The 16,242-nt window shown below is 42.3% G+C and overlaps 2 protein-coding genes across 6 annotated transcripts in view; both read left to right on the forward strand.

Annotated features, from left to right (window-relative positions):
• Positions 1–5,106, forward strand: part of PRPF3 (pre-mRNA processing factor 3) — a 17,606-nt gene extending 12,500 nt beyond the window's left edge. For all 5 annotated transcript variants that reach the window (XM_006919739.2, XM_015595523.2, XM_015595524.2 and 2 more), the window contains 5 exons: positions 56–169; positions 1,291–1,409; positions 1,694–1,777; positions 2,820–2,881; positions 4,753–5,106. In XM_006919739.2, coding sequence (XP_006919801.1) covers positions 56–169; positions 1,291–1,409; positions 1,694–1,777; positions 2,820–2,881; positions 4,753–4,899 — 526 coding nt within the window. In that variant the 3' untranslated portion in view covers positions 4,900–5,106. The remainder of the gene's footprint in view (positions 1–55; positions 170–1,290; positions 1,410–1,693; positions 1,778–2,819; positions 2,882–4,752) is intronic.
• Positions 5,107–14,415: 9,309 nt separating this feature from the next.
• RPRD2 (regulation of nuclear pre-mRNA domain containing 2) overlaps positions 14,416–16,242 on the forward strand; it is a 61,664-nt gene continuing 59,837 nt past the window's right edge. The window contains exons 1-2 of the mRNA XM_015595499.2: positions 14,416–15,013; positions 15,066–15,301. Of these exons, the coding sequence (XP_015450985.1) occupies positions 15,097–15,301 (205 nt within the window). The 5' untranslated portion in view covers positions 14,416–15,013; positions 15,066–15,096. The remainder of the gene's footprint in view (positions 15,014–15,065; positions 15,302–16,242) is intronic.

Genomic DNA, 16,242 nt, shown 5'->3' on the forward strand with positions numbered 1-16,242 from the left:
TGCCTCTGATCTTCAATGCCTTTCTCACTTGTGGATGTCCTTCCTGTCACGACAGAGCGCATGAAGAGGCCAACGCTGCCCGAAAACTTACAGCAGAACAGAGAAAGGTCAAGAAAATTAAAAAGCTTAAAGAAGACATTTCACAGGGGGTACACATATCTGTATATAGGTAGGTGTCCAGACTGGGCCAGCCTTCCCCTTAGAAATACCAAAGCATTTTCCAAGTGCCCTAGGCAGAATCACTGGGGTCTGAAAGCACACCTGACGCCAGCCCCTACTCTCTGGAAATGACCCGAGTGCAGATCAGGACTTAGTAAACCGTTTACAGTGGTGAGGGTTAAAGACTTACTCTTCTCTCTCTGGGTCTTAGTGAACCAGTACTAGTTCCGAAGAATGAATGAATGAATATACATACTTGTTCGGGCCAATAAACGAACTAAAGGTCATTCATCTTTTTTGAAGCATAAAATATTCTCTTTCTCCAGGAAGCATTAAAAGTTTCTTTTCTCAGTAACTATTTCCTTATCCTGATGTATTACAGTAATCCTTTTATTACCACTCCAAAATGCACTTTACACATTATAAATATTTTCTACCTTTGGGTTGATTTAATGTTTTTTATTTTATTCTTTAATGTTGAGTACATGTGTAACTTCCGTTTTTTAAATGTGCTCATGTTTAATAACTAGTTATGAAAATGGCTCATTTATTACAAAAATAGTGCTTATTAAGATGAAAAAAAAATACAGAAGGGTACTTGCTGAAAAAGTCCCCTTCCTATTCTCTGAGATCTTTTAGCTGTTACCCATAGGACCACTCATGGTGGTCCTATGGGTAACAGCTAAAGAAAATGTTAGTAGCAATTACTCACTATGGGTAATTGCTACTAACATTTTCTCATGTATCCTAGAATTTTTTTATGCATAGCATTGTGGTTACATTATAAACATCTAGAGGACAAAGAATTTGTTGATCTTTATACTGTCAAGAACAATTAGCTTTTAAATTTTTTTGGATAATAGTAAATGCCTCTCCTTCAGTCTTGAGTCAATTTTGATTACCTGCTATTTGCTGTAAGATGTACAGTGCTAGACTTTAAAGACATATAAGACAGTGGAAATACTTGTAGACTCATCAGTTCTACCTTCTAAACATTAGTATATTTGCTTTCTCTAAAAGGTCTTTGTTTTTAGAGGGAAAACCATTTGGATCCATCAATTTATTTGCCATTCCATTCAGGCAGCTACCGATGCTAAAACGAAAGCCATAACTAAACTTTCCCTTCTCCAGAGTTCGAAATTTGAGCAACCCAGCCAAGAAGTTCAAGATTGAGGCCAATGCTGGGCAGCTGTACCTGACAGGGGTGGTGGTACTGCACAAGGATGTCAACGTGGTAGTAGTGGAAGGGGGTGAGTTTGAAAACATTGAGGGAGACTGTCCCCAGGCAACCCCAGGCCGTGACGTGATTAGCGTGGTGGGGAGAAAGGACAAGAAGATGGTGTTTTAGAACAGTACTTGGGTATAACATCCCGGGCCTCAGTTTCCATGTTTATTGAAGTAGAAGGACCTAAAGTGTGGTTCCTGGGATTGCTTCAGCTACCACATTAATGTCTGAGCATTGAACGAACTCAGAGGTTCTTTCTACCCCATCATCTTCCACAGCTCTGGCAAAATTCTTCTTTTCTGTTTCTAGGCCCCAAGTCCCAGAAGAAATTTAAGCGTCTTATGCTGCATCGGATAAAGTGGGATGAACAGACATCTAACACAAAGGGAGATGGTGAATGGGGGTTAGAAGGGATTAAATGGGAGGTGGGGGTGGCTCCATCCGTTTATCTGTTCCCTCCCTCTGACGCTCTTGCTCACACTAGGTAATGTTCAGGAATTTTAGAAAGACCCATTTGCACTGTGAGCGTGCTAGGCATTCATACAGTGTTTATGACATGATCATATGCAGGAGTGTTAGTTGTTCTTATGCCTGTCCTTTCAGGCCTCCCTACCAGCTAGTTTCCTTGTCTGCCCGGATCTGGATACTGATTACATGAGTGTGTTTAGTTTGTGAAAATTCAGCACACTATTCATTCATATATGCATTATCTGTATTATCTTTTGACTAAAAACTTTTTTAAAGAGTCGAAGGCCAAAAAAAAGATTTTTAGATCAAAAACTCTCTGCTTTGTTCAGGAAATATTTTTTTCATTCTTTTGCCCACCTTTATCTTATCTATAAATTTTACATCTTCCTGGCTATCATTCTTCCATCAGTATTCCTCCCTTCTTTGAAGATCTGGCTTAGCATTTAACATATGCAGAGAGTCTTATTATTTTTTTTAATTCTACCTGACTTTGGCCCTTTTATACTTTTGGTCCTTAAAGTATATTTTTTACTGTAATTGATCTTTATTTTGTTTTGCAAGTGTTCCTAAGATATTTTCGTTTGGTATATCAGCACTCCTTCTCCGATAGACTGAAAGCCCTAGCAAATGAACTCTTTAACGTGTTGGCATCTGAAGCTTGGCTCTCAGAGTGTTTAGGACAAGTTTTCATTGTTGATTGCTTGTCTCTTATTTATCTACTTATTCCCAGTACCTGGCACAGCTCTTGACACATAATAGGTGTTCAGTAAATGTTTGTTGAAATAATGTTTCTGCCTGTTCGAAGCTTCCAGGCTAAATAAGAGTAACAGAAGACACTTGATCCCAATACGTGATAATGGGTAATAATATTTAAAAGAATTTAGGTGGACTTGAATACTGTTTAGAACCTAAATCTTGGTCTCTAGAACAAGTCAAGTGTAAGATTTAGCTATATTGTCTTTTCCAGATGATGAGGAATCCGATGAGGAAGCTGTGAAGAAAACCAACAAATGTGTACTAGTCTGGGAGGTAGGCAATCCTTTGTTAGCAGAACCTTGGCTAATTCCTGATTGTTTATACTATTCAAATGGAATGATAAAACTTAACAATGACTGCTCCTTAAGTAATTTGTGTTTCTTTTCAGCATTCACTGTTAAATGTTTGGCAGCAAATTCTCCCTCATTATATTTCAGTTAAATTGACGAGTGTATAGTATATGTCATCTAGAGAAGGATATGGAAAACTGATGGCAAGAAAACAAGTTCTCGACTTGGTTGTTTATTTTATAGTCACGGATATGAGACTTGGAAAGAGGGAAATGAATCCTGGGATTTTTCTTTGTCTGAGTATAGTGAAAGAAGAACTAGACTTAGAACATAAAGTTAAGCGTCTGGGCGTCACCGCCTTCTAGATGTGCAACTGGGCAAGGTGCTTCACATTAACTACTGTTCCTTTGTCTGTAAAATGGATGTATTTTCCTCCCTATTGTCAGGTTTTGTTTTTTGAGAACCTGATGAGATTATGTAATAGTGTTTTATAGAATGTGACTAAATCACTCTTTAAATGGTGCTTTGTTACTGTTATACAGTTCTTTGATCCCTGAAATCGTCTTCGTGAACCAGTTTTATTTCTGAAGAAAGAAAAAATGAATGAATAAAGGAATGGACGAATGAATGAATGAATGAATGAATGAATATGCTTATTCAGGCAAATATGTGACCTAAGGATCGTTTATCCTTTTCGGGGCATAAAATATCCCATTTCTCTAGGAAGAACTAAAAGTTTCCTCTATAACTATATCCTTATCCCGATGTGTTACAGTAATCCTTTTATTCACACTCCAAAATGCACTTTATATTTTCTACATTTGTGGGGGGGTTTTTTTTGTTTTATTCTCCGTTGAATTCACGTGTATCTCCTATTTTTTAAATGTGCTCATGTTTAGTAACTAGTTCCTTATTACAAAAGTAGTGAGTCATTACAAAAGCAGTGAGCGCTTATTAAAATAAGTTCTAACAAAGAAGAGCACTACTGAAATAGTCCCCTTCTGATTCCCTGATCCTTTAAGACTGCTCGTTATGGGTAATTGCTGCTAATTGTTTTTCATGTATCCTTCTGTCTTATCCCAGACACCTCTAATTTATGCATATGAATTAGGTCATAATAAGCATAATACCTGTTTTTCAGTCTTATAAGTCCCCACCTGCCTATTTAATGTCCCAGTCTCTTTATCTCTTCCAAATTCTCTTCGATTTGTCTCTGAGAGTCCTCAGGAACTGTATCTCAGGTTCAGAAACAAGCCAAGCTCGCTCTAGCCTCCTCATTAGAATCTGATCCCTGAAAGCCTCTTGAGATGGCTCTTAGACTCATCGCTGCTGGCGCCTGTGGTGAGAATGCAGTCTCACCCAGTACTGTATCTTTTTCTGTTGTCCTCCTCTGCAGGTAGCCCCCTCCTCTCCCATTGCCCTTTCGCCCTCGTCCCTGTATTGTTCTTTGTCCCTGGGCCCAGAAGCCTCCTTCTTGTACACGGTCTCACTGAGACTGTGAAAAGAGTCCTTTAACGCCTTTCTCCTGACAGGCCTGAACCTAGTCTTCAAGGCCCAGTGGGAGCCGAGGGCATCCCATCTCACCCTCCTTCATCCTCCTGACTAGCTCTGCCACCCATGCACCAGAGTGCGGAATTCCTCGTCCTCCGTTCAGTAAAACACTGAAATCTTCAGTCATAAGTTCATGAAAACTCACAAATATCTAGGGAGCTGGAGGTCAGAATTGCTTTCACCATAAAGTCAGGTCCGGCCAGGCGCATTGCTACACAAGTGTTAGGTTTTGTGAAAGAGTAGTATACCTGATTTAAACTAGAAATTGCTGCATTCTGATTACAGATTTTGTCTCCTTCCCAGGGTACAGCCAAAGACCGGAGCTTTGGGGATATGAAGTTCAAACAGTGCCCTACGGAGAACATGGCTCGGGAGCATTTCAAAAAGCACGGGGCCGAACACTACTGGGACCTTGCGCTGAGCGAATCCGTGTTGGAGTCCACCGACTGAGGCCGCCGCGGGCCCTGGCCTCTGCCCGCTGGCCTGCGTCTCTTCAGTCCTCCCCCTCGTTCTCCTTCCCAGCCCAGCCCCCCGTGTGTGTGATCTGAGAACTGTGCCACGCCGACATCGGGACAGAAGGAGAGCACTGGCTCCCCTCCCGTCAGCCTGGTGCTGCCCTTTCCTCTATGTGCATACGATTAAAGAGTTATTTTTAAAGGTGGTATGATATTTTTCACACACTCATAGGATTGGAGTTTGGGTCTTCAGGTGATCCTTTCTCCAGACTTGTAGCAATTGCTGTGGGAAAAAAAATTTGTCATTGGTATTTATGTATATATGAGTGGGTGGAAGGAAGGATGGATTTGTGTTTTTGAGGGCTAATGGACATTTCTGACCTCATCTTCGAGCAAGAGTGATAAATACTGTTTCTTGGAGCAGAGTGAAGCAGGAAGAGGTGTTAAGTGGGTGAGGGACAGGGGACAGATGATGTCCAGCCCCAGCCTTCTATAGAGTCATGAGGTAGACAGATCACCTCTGGTCTCGGCTAAGACTCTAACAGGAAGTCACTTCCTCAGGCAGGGTACACATGAGAATGTGTGTTGTGGACGAGGTGGACACGGGACGTCCAAGGAGGGTGCTGCGGATCAGTTTGTAAAGTAGAATTAAGATTTGAGAATTTAGCCTATTTCCTTTCTTTACTAATTAAAGAAAAAACAATCTTTTTCTAAAAGACGATGTGTATTTTTTTTGTTTGCCTCTCAGCCAAGAATTTGACTAGATGTAGTTCTGTTTAAGCATTTAATGGTTCTAGTTTAGTTTTAAGAGTATTTGGGTCAGAATAAGTATCATTGAAATCTAAAATTCTTACCATATCCTTCCATTTCACGTTGCCCGCCAAGGACACAGTGGGAATATGGCTCTAACAGGAGCCATTAGAGCTTCCATAACTTTCTACTAGTTGGCGCTTAGTAGGAAGTAGTGTTGGAGAATGGATACTTGACCAGAACTTAGAACATCCTGTTATAAAATTAACCCTTTTTTAAAAGTTACGTGGTCTTAGCCATGCCACCGTGAACACGCCTGATCTTGTCTGATTTTGGAAGATAAGCAGGGTCGGGCCTGGTTAGTACTTGGATGGGAGACCACCCAGGAAGACCAGGTCAGTAGGTGTAAAAAATGAATGAATGAATAAATAAATGAAAGTTATGTATTTCAGGTCCTGGTTAAGAGTTCCGGTGTTAACGCAGTAGTAGGGTGCACCAGGATTAAAGATGGAAAGAGCAAGGACTTTAAAGGCCTCGAGGAAAGCTAGCACAACCGCTCTCTGTAGATGAGCGAGCCGTAACCCAGATGGGCGAGGTCGCCAAATCCTGGAGCAGGGTCAGAGCTGATCAGCGCCAGCCTTGCCAGGACTTGGCCACGAAGACTGGGTGCTCGCTTGCTAGTAGTCATGTCTATCCGTGGGACTCGGGAACTAGAGAATTGAACTTGGTTTTGACATTTCTTGATTCAACCAAATTTGAGGTAGGGGGGATTGTTATAGAAATAACTGCTTTTGCTTTTATTAAAGGATATATCACAGATATAATGCACAACTTCAAAAATGTATCGATTCCATAAGGCGTAAGTGGTGTATTCGTACTACAATATACAGTTATGCATCGCTTAACAATGGGGACATGTTCTGAGAAATGTGTCGTTAGGTGATTTCATCATTGTGCAAACATCACAGTGCATGTCCACAAACCTAGGTGGTCCAGACCACTCCACACGAGGCTAGACGGAACCGCTCAATGCTCCTGGGCTCCCAGCCTGCACAGCACGTCACTGCACTGAGTACTACAAGCAACTGTAACAACGGTGAGTATTTGTGTATCTAGATATAGAAAAGGTCCAGTAAAGATGGGCGTAAAAGATATAAAATGGAACACCTGCATAGGGCGCTTACCATGCAGGGAGCTGCAGGACTGAAGTTGTTCTGGGTGAGTGAGTAGTCAGTGGGCGTGAAGGCCGGGACGTCACTGTTCACTCATACAGTTAGTGTTACACTGCACACTTAAGCTACACTAGACTCATTTAAAATTTTGTTCTTCAATAAATTAACCTTAGCTTACTATATAACTTTTTTACTTCTTAAACCTTTAAGTTTTTTAAAAATTTTCAGCTCGTAATAAAACAGTTTAATATGAACACATTGTACAGCTGTACAAAAATATATCTTTATTCTGTAAGCCTTCTATTTCAAAGCTTTTTATTTTTGAAACTTCCATGTTAAAAAGTAGGATACAAACACAGCCCGGGCCTGCACAGGGTCAGGATCATCAACGTCACTGGCCTCCACCTCCACATCTCGTCTCACTGGACGGTGTCCGGGGCAGTAACATGCATGGAGAGTCATCAACAAGCTCCATTTAAGGAGCTTGTTGAGGTCTGCAAAAGCTTCTGCTAAACCCCTCACTGAATTTTCTTAGGGGTTCTTCTCTTGCAGTCTCCTTTCCTCTTGCCTCTTCTTCAGCTACGCATTCACGTACCGGTTTCCACAGCTCCTTAGTTCCTCAGGAACCATCTCAAGGAGCTGCTCAATGTCCGACTCATCCACACCCAGGTTAAAGTTGCTGGCTGTCTCACCACGGCCTTGTTAATTTTTGTAACCTTTTTATCCTTGGCGAACTCTTTGAAGTCTATAGATGAACCTCTGTAGTGTCATTATCCAGATGCCGTTCAAACACTCCTTGGTGACACCACCCAAGCCCAAGCAAGGTTCTTGATGTGATCAAGATGTGATCCTTCCAGAATTTCATCCGTGTCTTCTCAGTGTCTCTCGGTTGCAGCAATAGCCTAGGCAAAGTTCCTTCTCAAGTAGTAGGCCTTAAAAACTGCTGTAACGCAGTGATCTGTTGGTTGGATAAAAGAGATGGTGTTTGGAGGGAGAAACAGCACTTTCCTATTGGGATGAAGATCACCAGTAACAGGAGGATATCCGGCAGCATTATCAACAATAAACTATTTCTCCATTTCGCTGGCATAGCAATTCAGGAGGGCCTTTCAGAAGAGGAGGTGGGTCATCCATGACTTCTTATTGCCCCTGTAGTCCACTGGCAGCAAGTGCTCGTTAATATGCTTGAAGGCCCTGGAGTTCTCACTGCGCCAGATCATAAGAGCTTTAATTTCTAACCCACAGCATGCCCCCAAGCAAGTCTGTCAGCCTGTCCTTAAAAGCCTTGAAACCTGCCATTGACTTGGCCTCCTTATGGATGAAAATCCTTTCCAGAATAGGGAGTTTTCATCCATATCGAATATTTCCTCTGGCAAGTAATTTTCCTTTACAATTAGCTTATCTAGAGTTTCCCAAAATTCTTTAGCTGCTTTCACATCAGCGCACACAGACTTACCGCTTGCTTTCACATTATGTAACGAATAACGATTCTTGAATCTTCTCTAAACAGCACACAGAGCTAACAGTAAATTCAACATGATAATTGGGTCCAGCCTTTTCTTTAAACATTGCAGACAAAATTTTTGCTTCGGCTGTGATCGTCATGCTGTTGAAAGGGATGCACTCCTGTGTCCACTCTTCAATTTGGGTCATTGGAAGTGTCTGCATGTCTGATACAGGCCCTTCTCCAATTTCTGTCTTGTTGCCTTCAATGAAGTAGACCCTTCAACAGCTTCCATTGCTCTGCTCTAGTTAAAGATCATAGCGCTGGTGGGATCGGACGTGCCTGACTGGCAACCAGTGACCACTGATTTCCTACCTTGATAGTCCTTAATTTGTTTCCAGTTCAGTCACTGGATGTGGCCTCTTATGGGCAATATTAGCAGTGGGTATTGTATATTTAAGGGTCATGATGAATAAAACAACGTGAGATAAAATTGAGCACGAGAAAATGATGCAATCAAGAGACGTGAGCATGAGATGTATGAGGCTACCGCCGGCATAACATGGCACAGTGGTTTACGGCAAACTTTTTTTTTAAGTAGAAAGAATGCATTCTAAAATAACAGTAAGCGTATAGTATGCTAAATATGCGAACCAGTAACATAGTCATTTACCATTATTATCAAGTTTTATGGACTGTACATAATTATATATGTGCTATACCTTTATACGACTGGCAGTTTGTTTACCCCAGCATCACCACAAACACGTGTGTAATGCGTTGCACTATGACATAATGTTGGCTATGACGTCACTAGGTGATAGGGATTTTTCAGCTCCATTATAATCTTATGGAACCATCGTATATGAGGTTCATCATTGGCAGAAAAGTCGTTATGCAGCATGCGACTGTATCATTGTTTATCATACTCAAATGAGACTTATTCCTATCGTCTTGAGCAAAGTTTTCATCCCCCTGTGCCTCAAAGTGTTTTTTGTTGTTTTTTAATTTTCTTGACCTCATACTGTATAGAGTATTGTGTTCAATAAGCACTGCCTCGTTTATGAGAAGGCCCATGAAAAAAAGCAGATTTTAGAGGTGAGGAGCCTGAGGCTTAGGGTGAGTAAATAACTTGTTCCAAGGTTACGGTTAGTAGGTTTTGGAGCTTAGTTTGAACCTAGGTTTGTTTGGCTAGAGCCCAAACTCTTAGCCCCTACATATGCTGCTTCATTTATGAGGTAAGGTGGGAGAAACAGATGAATTCTTTCAAGTGAATGTTAATTTTAGAATAGTTCCTATCTTGGGATGCTGTTATCACGTAAAATACTTCGTGAACTTTAGTAATTTCTTTCAGATCTGTTTCAAATTATGTATAATTTTTTTAGTTAATAGCAGAGATTTATTCTCTGAAGAGTCATTTGGAATTTACAATAGAGAATAAAGAGAGATGATCAAGATAGATAATAGCTCTTTTCCTTAAAAAATGTGAATAGAAAGTCATTGGACTAATTTTTCCTTCCTGTATGTGGCTTACCTTGATGAATTTCCTGAAATATCTTTTACAATGGCAATATCATTGGAATATAGGTACCCGACAATTATGTTTGGATAAGACAGTACAGTAATAACTAATACTGTTCAGCAATTTACAGCTTTCAAGGTTCTTTTGCATGTTATTCAATTCAGTATTTCTGGAGGTAGGAAAAAGATACAAATAATTTCATTCAGGGCAGAAGATGCTATCGTACAAAAGAAATTCCATCCAGTTGGAATGATAAAGGAAGTTTGCATGAAAGAGGCAACTTAAGGTTGCACTTGAAAGATGGGTAGAATTTTGGTAATGGAAGAGGACATTTGAGTCAAGAAAAAACATAATTAATTATAAATAGAAAAATTACAGGATATATTTAAGGAAAACATCAGTTTGGGGCCCAAGAAACTATGGAGGGAAGGCATCTGAGACAATATTGGGAAGTTAGATTGAAACCGTTGTGGAGGGTCTTAAAAGCCAGGCATTTTACTTAACTCAGGAGATAATGAGGAACAAGTCTGTGTGTGTGTGCGTGTGTGTGTGTGTGTGTGTGTTGTTTTTATGTTTTTGAGTGGAGGAGAACCAGATTAATCTGGTAATGGTGTATAAACTGAAGAGGGGCTGGGAAGTGAATTGTGATGCCGTTGATATAAAGCTCATTGGAGTGGTAACGATGACATTAAGTAGATGGAAAGCCAGGGGAACGGAAAGGGAATTCATGCAAGAGACTTCTAGGTACACACCTACAGAAGGTGATAACTAGATGAAAGAGGTGGAATCAAAGATAACTAAGATATCCAACTTAAATAAATCTGAATGCCGGTGATAAATTTAATCTTTCGGAGAAGATGAGGAGAAAGATGAGAAAAGGACCAATAACGAAGCTTTGGCAAACAAATGGGGTGAGAAAACTAGCAATGGGCAGAGAAAGGAGTCATTGATTTAGTGGAATCTGCTTAAAGATTGTGTATTGAACAAAGAGAAATGAGTTTTAACAAAGGTTTAAGTGTAATAATAGCTGACACCATCATCCAGCCTTTACTGAGGCAGGCATGACTCCAAGCACTGTACATGCTTGAAATTTACCTAAAGTTGCCACCGGCAGGGCCTGAATTTGAGAAGTCTGGTTCTTGAGGTATTGCTCTTAACTGTCACACTTCCTAACAGAAAAGTGGAAGGTTACAGTGCACTGGAAGTGGCAATTAACGGATCATTTGGTACCTTTTTAAGAGGGTGTTTCCTTAGCACCTACTGCGGTGCCTTCCTATTTCACTGAGAAAAGAGAAGCATCTGAAGAGAATTTCCGCACGTTCTCACCAACAAACCTACCAACCTACCTATATCTTTACCTTCCCGTTATAAGAAAAATGTGGATCTATCACTTGATCCTATCCTCTCCCACTTATTCAAAGAAATCAGTGCAGAAATTGTCCCATCTTTATCCTGTATCAATATTTTCTCCAATGTATCATTTGCATCAGCTACAATTATCTCCCATCTTGGAAAAAAATGACCCCTTATCCTACATTTTCTTCTAGCTTCAGTTCCATTTCTCTGCTCCCATTTTATTTCTTGAAAGAGTTGTCTATATGGTATATCTCCACTTTCCCTATTCTCTCTAGAACCCTTTCCAATCACTTCATTTCCGGGGAACAGCCCTGGTCAAGACCCTCAACAATCACCTTGCTGCCACAGCCAGTGGCTGTGTCAGTCCACATCTCACACAACCTACACAGCAACACCTGTCAATGAATTACTCCCTCCTTTCATTACTTAGCTCTCAGAACATTATTCTCCGGGTTCTCCTTTCACTGTTTATCCTTTTCGACCTCCTTTGCAAGTAAGTTGCTTATTGAGGACAGCCATTCTGACAGGTGTGAGGTGGCATCTCATTGTGGTTTCGATTTGCATTTTCCTAATAGCTAGTGAAGTTGAGCAACTTTTCATATGTCTGTTGGCTATTTGTATGTCTTCTAGGGAAAAGTGTTTGTTCAGGTCCTCTGCCCATTTTTTAACAGGATTGTTTGTTTTTCGTTGTCGAAATATGATTGTTTTGAATGGTTTTTAAAAAATGATCACAGTGCTATTATGATGTGTTTATATACATCGATAACTTGCATATGTAATGCAATCAATTATAATTTATATAAGTAAATAAATTACATTAAAGTTTACTCAGCCAATACAGTTATAAAGTTGTTAAATATTAATAGCATTAACATTAAAAACTTTTAATGTAAAAGATTTTAGTCATTCTTAACTGCATTGAATAAAGAGTAAACTTCATGCATACTCTTGTATAAAGCACAGATACACGATAGTACAGAAACACACAGTGTATCTGTAGCATTGAAATTTCAGTGAGGTCGGGGGATTAGGAGAAAGTATGTAAAAGCCATCCTTAGGGGCAATGATAAGGGGAAAAACTGCTTTGAGAAACACTGTTCTAGTTGCTCAGGTCAAAAACCTTGGTGTCATACTTGACTCATCTGTTTCTCTCATACTCCCCTTAAATCCATGATCAATCCTTCTGGCTCTTCCCTCAAAATATATCCAGGCTCCGACACCACTTCTCATTATCTTTCGTGCTACAGATTTCCTCGTCTGGACTATTCCAACGGCCTCTTCAACTGGTGGCTCTGGAGTCTATTTTCGACATAGCAACCAATGTGATCATTTAAAAAGATCACCATGTCACTTCTCTGCTTAAAATTCTGTTTTAAAAGGCTCCCCTCTCAGAGTTAAAAGCTAAGTAATATCCTTACAGTGGCAGGTGAGGCTCCATGTGAAGTCACTCCCTTCACTTCTCAGACCTCATGTTTTACCACTTGTCCCCTCTCTTACTCTTCTCCAGCCTCACTGGCCTCCTTGTTCTTCCTCTAGTATGTCAAGACATTCCTATTTTAGGGCCTCTGCACTTGCTGTTCCTTCTGCCAGCATGTTCTTCTGTCCCTTCCTGATATCTGCTTGGTTACTTTGTTCTCAGCAGATTGACAAAGAAAAAATTCTGAGATGTCCTAATTAAATTACAGCAGGCCAGAGGATGGAAGGAAGAGACAAAAAGGGGTTAATCAATTAACAACTGCAATGCAATACCAGCGAAAGACTGCTCTCACTCCTTAGCGTATTTTGGAATTATGAATTAACTTCCAGGGGGCTATTTCCAGATTATTTAAAAAGAGAATAGCCAGGCTATGTTGAACCCCAGGAGCCTCCACTACTTGTTTACATATGAGCTTTATGGACCCTGCTGTGCCCATGCCCTCGGCTATAGCTAAGGCAAACTCTTTCAAACTCTTTACATCTTTCACCTCCCTACTTGATGTATAAAAACACCTGCAAAACTCCGGGACGATGGACATGTGTCTTTCCTACCTAGCTATGTTACTGATGGTTTAGACTTCACGCCCCAAAACCGGGTCGTCTTTTTTTTTTTTTCCCGCTAGTAATTGCCTAATAAATCCTTTCTTTTGAAAAGACTTTCGGCCATGGAAGTTAAAATTTTTATTTAACAAGATATAAAGTGTCACTTCCTTCCAAAAGCCTTCCCGATTGAACAAACCACCATTCCCATGCCCATACAGCATCACTCACACCATATACTCTATCTCCCCTACCCTGCTTCATACTTAATAGAACTTATTACTCCTTGATATGTATTTGCTTATGGTCTCCCGACACTAAGCCCCAGAGGGATGGAATTTTCGTCCGTTTTGTTGTTACTTTCCAACTTCTGGACAAGTACTTGGTTCAACACGTTCAACAGCTTTTTTGTTGAATTACCAGAGATGAGCTTGACAAAACAGATTCCCTGCCTCAAGAAATCTGAGTCTACTGGGGAGACATAAAATAATTAAAATATAATAATCGCGTATGTTCAGTAGGCCATAGAAGACTCTAAATCTGCCCAGAGGATTTACATAGGCAGATGGAATAGTTAATCTAGGTTGAGCTGATCAATATAATATATACCTAAGGCTCTTGTAAATTATAATGTATTATGCGATTGTGAGATCGTGGCAAAGGTGAAACCGTATCATGCCCTTTAACCTTTCCTCGTCTCGAAAATTTTACGGGGGAATCTCCGTTTCACCTCGTTTACTTCCTCTTCCTATAATCCAAACACTCAAGCAGCTATGAATGGTATCGTCCAAGGGGAGTGTAAAATATTGTTTGGTCTGGGAGTCTGCGTACTGAATGGCTCGCTGGAACTGGCGCATGCGCAGCTACCAGGGGCACTGCAAGATGGCGGCCAGCCACAGCGTCGTGCGTCGCTGCCCCGAGGAGTTGGCGGCGGCGGCGGCGGCTGCAGCCGCCAGACAGTGACAGTGGCCGCTGAGCGGTGGTAGTTTGCCGGCCCTGTTATGTGAGCTGCGTAGGCACAAGTGAGAGACCTCAAAGGGCGGGGCGGCGGCGGAGCCCCTCCCCCAACCTTCCTTAGTTTGACCAACTCCCTCAACCCCCCTCCGCGTCTCCCCTCCCGACCCGCTACACGCTGATGTGCCGCGCAGGCGCACAACTAATCGAAGCGCCTCCTCGGCGCTAGGGGCCTGCGGGCTCCTGCGCGCGCTTCTCGTTCTTCTCCTTTGATTGGTCGGATCGCCCCGCCATGACACCTCCCTCTGCTCTCTAGGTTGAGAAGGAAGCGGGGGGCGGGGCCAAGCGGCGCGTGCGCGATACTGTTGCTGTCCCTTTGCTGCTATTGCGTTGCAAAAAAAAATCCTGACTAGGTATCCTTGGGCCTTTTCTGTCCTAGAAGATCTTAAGGCGAGAAAAAGATTTCTGCAACCGAAGGGGCAGCAGTCGGGTAGTATTAGATTTAAGATATTAAAGCCCGGCCTTACAGGAGTGGGGAAGGGCCTTAGCGTAGAGAAGCCGAAGAGTATCAAACCATTCGTTTGGGGGCCAGGCGTTTTCGAAAGGCTTTGCAGGACCTGTTGTCTGCGTAATTCTTCCCTGATTACTGACTGGTTTAAACACAACCCCCTGAACAATTCTGATAAACCTTCGCAAGCCGCAGCCCCTCCTTGCAGCGTGTAGGAGCCGCCAGCGCGCCCAGCAGCTGGTCCGCCGGTCCTACCTCCAGAAGAGCCTAGCGCGTGCACCATCCCCACCCCCTGGCCTCCCTCCCCACCTCCGGCTTTCACGCACTCGCAGTGATTGTTTTGCCCGCTCCCGCCGCCGCCGCCGCCGCCGCCGCCGCCGCCGCCCGGCAGCCGCCGCCGCTCAAATAACTACCAGGAGGGGTTGATGGGGGATTCCAGAGGAGCAGCAGCGCTTGTGCAAACCGGGAAGATGGCGGCCGGCGGCGGCGGAGGCAGCAGTAAGGCCTCCTCCTCGTCGGCCTCTTCGGCAGGGGCTCTGGAGTCCTCGTTGGATCGAAAATTCCAGTCGGTAACTAACACCATGGAATCTATTCAAGGCCTGTCGTCTTGGTGTATAGAGAACAAGAAACACCACACTACTATCGTCTACCATTGGATGAAGTGGCTCCGGAGATGTGAGTGTTGGGGGGTGCCCAGGGGAAGGGAAGGCTGGGGGGAATGGGAGGAAATACTGTCCGGATCGCTTGGGGTTTTCCCCTGGAGCCGCTGCGTTCGGTTGGGGTGGTTCACGTTAAAGCTTTGACCCGAGTGTTCCCAAACCCGGACTCCATTCCTAGCCAGGCTTTTCCCAATTGCAGGAAGCCTCATTTCTTGGATGTTTTACCCACTGACTTGGCGTGACCTTGGGCCGTTGGCCCCCAGATCTTTAGAGGTTTACACGTTATATCATTTCTGAGCCTTGTAAGGTGCTGTCGACTTAACCGGACCTTCACGGAAATTGTCTCGTCCGTTTGTTTCTTATATAGGCCTTGACGTGTTAATGATTTCTGGTTTTCCTGATCATAGACAAGCTCCGGTCTAAGCAGGAGTAAATCCACCTATTTAGCTGGAATACGTTGGATCACACTATTTTCTACGGACCTAAAACTTGCGATGTGTAGATAAGGAGGGCCCTATTTGGATGAATGTTAAGTAACATGAGCTCCACATTGAACGAGGCGACCACCTACCTGGGAGGTTTCCCTATACCTGTGTTTGCTGCAATGAAATATAGGCTTCTTGAGACTGACCGGAAATAACTGTAGTCGGTATTATCAATACTACTTTAAAATGAAAAATATATATATCCGGCTACTTTTTAAGCACTTGAAATACTTTTATAAGGAATTGAGTTTGGTTTCATAGGTAATAATCAAAACAGGAAATCAAAAATGTGCTTTTTGATTATATAGTACTCCGCTACCCGCTCCGTTACTACTACTTTTTTTCTGTCTTCATTGGGGAGTTTTCCCACTTCGCTGCTTTACTACAGCGAAGAGGTCTAGTAAACTGTCAGGAAGCATGGATTATTTGCCAGAGATTTCAAATCTTTCAGGAGGAAGTGTGGAAATTTGGT

The sequence above is a fragment of the Pteropus alecto genome, unplaced genomic scaffold (genome assembly GCF_000325575.1).
Source record: "Pteropus alecto unplaced genomic scaffold, ASM32557v1 scaffold106, whole genome shotgun sequence".
Lineage (NCBI taxonomy): Eukaryota > Metazoa > Chordata > Mammalia > Chiroptera > Pteropodidae > Pteropus > Pteropus alecto.